At 53.5% G+C, this 3,863-nt stretch overlaps 1 protein-coding gene across 1 annotated transcript in view; it reads left to right on the plus strand.

The window, feature by feature from the left end:
* Positions 1 to 1,663: 1,663 nt before the first annotated feature.
* LOC119979682 (slit homolog 1 protein-like) overlaps positions 1,664 to 3,863 on the plus strand; it is a 266,812-nt gene continuing 264,612 nt past the window's right edge. The window contains exon 1 of the mRNA XM_038822220.1: positions 1,664 to 2,079. Coding sequence (XP_038678148.1) covers positions 1,901 to 2,079 — 179 coding nt within the window. The 5' untranslated portion in view covers positions 1,664 to 1,900. The remainder of the gene's footprint in view (positions 2,080 to 3,863) is intronic.

Raw genomic sequence — 3,863 nt, forward strand, 5'->3', positions numbered from 1 at the left:
CTGAGGGTTGTGTTTAGTTTGATTTGTTTTATCCCCTCTCTCTCGATACTACAGCTGATGAACTGGGTTCTATTCCCAGCCTCGTCACATCTGTCCAGTTTTCCAGCTTTGCCGTTTCAAACACACAATTCAGGTGATTCACAGGCCACTGCAGTGAATGAGTTTCTTATCTCCTTCTGTCTCTCCTCCCCCGGAACCCGCTGCTAGTCTATTGGGGAGGGAGGGAGGGGGAGAGAGAGGGAAGGAGAGAGGGAAGGAGGGAGGGAAGGAGAGAGAGAGGGAAGGAGGGAGGGAAGGAGGGAGAGAGAGAGAGGGAAGGACGGAGAGAGAGAGAGCGAGAGGGAAGGAGGGAGAGAGAGGGAGGGAGAGACAGAGAGAGGGAGGGAGGGGAGGGGGGGGGGGGGAAATGAAATGAAAATGGCTTATTGTCACGAGTAGGCTTCAATGAAGTTACTGTGAAAAGCCCCTAGTCGCCACATTCCGGCGCCTGTCCGGGGAGGCTGGTACGGGAATCGAACCGTGCTGCTGGCCTGCTTGGTCTGCTTTCAAAGCCAGCGATTTAGCCCAGTGCTAAACAGCCGAGAGGTAGAGGGATGGCGAGAGGGAGAGGGGGAGAGAGAGAGGGAGGGATGGAGAAAGGGGGAAGAGAGAGGGATGGGATGGAGAGAGAGGGAGAGAGAGGGATAAGAGATGGAGGGAGGGAGAGAGAGAGGAATGAGAGAGAGAGGGATAAGAGATGGAGGGAGAGGGAGAGAGAGGAATGAGAGAGAGAGGGATAAGAGATGGAGGGAGGGAGAGAGAGGAATGAGATAGAGAGGGATAAGAGATGGAGGGAGGGAGAGAGAGGAATGAGAGAGAGAGGGAGGGAGAGAGAGAAGAGGGGAGATAGGGTTAAGAGAGGGAGGGGTGTGATTGTCAATCTCCAGTGTGTGCTGCAGCAGGCACTGTGCAATTGAGGGCGGGACCACCCTCTCTTATTTGTGGTCTGGGTGATGGATGTGTGTGACGGCTTTATTCCGGAGGCAATCAGATTGAGCTGGGAGCAGAGGCTTTTTTGGAATATCACCGTGAGAGAGAGAGTGAGACAGAGAGAGAGGAGAGAGTGAGACAGAGAGAGGGGGAGAGGGACAGAGGGACAGAGAGAGAGAGAGGAGAGAGGGACAGGGAGGGAGAGGAGAGAGGGGCAGGGAGAGGGAGAGAGGGACAGGGAGAGGGAGAGGGGGAGAAGGACAGAGTGAGACAGAGAGGGAGAGAGAGAGGAGAGAGGGACAGGGAGGGAGAGGAGAGAGGGGCAGGGAGAGGGAGAGAGGGACAGGGAGAGGGAGAGGGGGAGAAGGACAGAGTGAGACAGAGAGGGAGAGAGAGAGGAGAGAGGGACAGGGAGGGAGAGGGGGAGAAGGACAGAGTGAGACAGAGAGGGAGAGAGAGAGGAGAGAGGGACAGGGAGAGAGAGAGAGGGAGAGAGACAGTGAGAGAGGGAGAGTGAGACAGACAGAGACAGAGAGGGAGAGAGAGTGAGACAGATAGACAGAAAGAGAGACACACAGAGAGACAGAGAGAGAGACAGACAGAGAGAGAGAGGGGGCGAGTGAGACAGACACAGAGAAACAGAGACACAGAGAGATTCTCCAGTAGATTAGGTTGGGGGGGGGGGGGGGGGGGGGAGATGTGAACATATATCATTGCTGAAGATCAGAGACTGGATTACGGTGTCGACAGGCATCGGGATCTCTGCCTTCCATTGTTTGGGACCAGAATAGACCCTGTTTATTTTTGGGGGGGGTGGGGGTGTTGTACAGATTGAAAGACTGGCTGTACGGCAGCCCTGCTGCTCTGTCATGCTCTGAAGGGTTTTACTGGGGACCCCGAAGCATCTCCTCACCTTCCCCAGTGCCTCACCATGGACAGAAGCTGGAAGCTGCCTGGGGTGATATGGATTGCTTTCCTCCTGCTCCCTGCCTGTTGGATCTGTACCCCAGCCTGCCCTGCCCCATGCAGCTGTACTGGGAACACTGTGGACTGCCATGGGCTGGGAATGAGAACTGTCCCCAAGAACATTCCAAGGAACACAGAGAGACTGTGAGTATCAGCCGGTCCTATTACTGCAAGGCTGTTTCTTTGCCTTGTTTGCGGGGGGGGGGGGGGGTTGCAAGGGGAATTATCCAGACCCTTCATCAGATGCCCCTCGGCAAATGCCAAACTTTGAACTAATTCTCAGACTGCATTAAAGGTGCATCGCCCTGGTCCTGGGATGATGCAGAATCTGCCACTGTAACCCTGCCCTCCGAGTCCCTTCCAGGGCTGCAACTCCCAGAAGCATTTTGCATTGTGACCAGCAGCAGTGACTCTCATTTCCTTGCTGTGTCCCCTGTCCCCTCCAATGCACTGCAGTGCCAGCTTGCACCTCAGCAGGTCAGAAGGATATGGGTTCCAGTCCCACTCCAGTGAGTCACTGAAGGTGCTGGCTTCCCAATCAGATATTAAGTCGAGGCCTCGGGGTGCTCTCTTGAAGAATATTTAAGCCCAGCCAGCGTCAAATAAACGGATGATCCGATCATTGTCGTACTGCTGACTGTGGCATCTTGCTGGGTCCTAACTGGCTGCCGTGATACCCACGTTACAACAGTGACTACACTTTAAAAAGACACATATTTGTTTGTGAAACGCTTCAGGACACCCCTAGGTCTCGACAGAAATGCAGCTCCGACCTCTCACTGAAATAAAGCTGTTTAGATAAATTAATTTCTTTCCACATCTAACAGTGAGATTCAGGTTGTTGGGTTCTAAGGCAGCAGTGTTTTTTTTAGAATACAGGCTCTGTGCTGACAATCTTAATGTCTATGTGTGTGAGTGACTGTGTCTTTCTGTGTGTCAGCATGTATGTGTGTCTTTCTGTATGTGTGTGTGTCTTTGTGTGTGTGTGTGTGAGCGTGTATGTGTGGTGCAGTGAGTGTGTGAGTGAGTACGAGTGTGTGTGAGCACATGTGGATGAGTGAATGTGTAAGAGGATGGGGACGTGTGTCTGGGTGTGTGTGTGATGCAAGTTTGCGTGTGAGGTTTCTGTGTCTGTGTGTGAATAAGCGTTAATGTAGGGGTGTGAGGGTATGGGTTTATGTGGTGTGTGTGTGTGTGGGTGTGTGTGTGAGGTCTGTATGTGGGTGTGTGTGTGAGCGTGTGTGTGGGGTTTGCGTGGGTGTGGGTGTGTGTGGGGGGTGTACGTGAGATTGTGTGTGAGGGTATTGGTTTCTGTGGGGGGTGAAGGTGTAAGTGTGAGGGTGTGTGTGGGGAGGTGCGTGAAGGTATGTATGTGGATGTGTGTGTGTGGGTGTGTGTGAGGGATTGCGTGAGGGTGTGTGTGTGAGGGTGTGTATGTGGGTGTGTGTGTGCAGGGGGTGCATGAGAGTGTGTGTGAGGTATGTGTGTGTGAGGGTGTGTGTGTGTGGGGGGTGCATGAGGGCGTGTGTGTGGAGTGCATAAGGGTGAGGGTATGTGTGTGTGAGGGTGTGTGTGAGGGTATGTGTGTGTGGGGCGTTGCATGAGGGTGTGTGGGTGTGTGTGTCGGGGGTATAAGGGTGTGTCTGAGGGTGTGTGAGGGTATGTGTGTGTGAGGGTGTGTGTGAGGGTATGTGTGTGTGAGGGTGTGAATGAGGGTATGTATGTGTGAGGGTGTGTGTGAGGGTATGTGTGTGTGAGGGTATGTATGTGTGAGGGTGTGTGTGAGGGTAAGTGTGTGTGAGGGTATGTATGTGTGAGGGTGTGTGTGAGGGTGTGTTTGTGTGAGGGTGAGGGTATGTGTGTGTGAGGGTGTGTGTGAGGGTGTGTGTGAGGTATGTGTGTGTGAGGGTGTGTGTGAGGGTGTGTGT

This window comes from Scyliorhinus canicula, chromosome 16 (genome assembly GCF_902713615.1).
Source record: "Scyliorhinus canicula chromosome 16, sScyCan1.1, whole genome shotgun sequence".
Taxonomy (NCBI): Eukaryota; Metazoa; Chordata; class Chondrichthyes; order Carcharhiniformes; family Scyliorhinidae; genus Scyliorhinus; species Scyliorhinus canicula.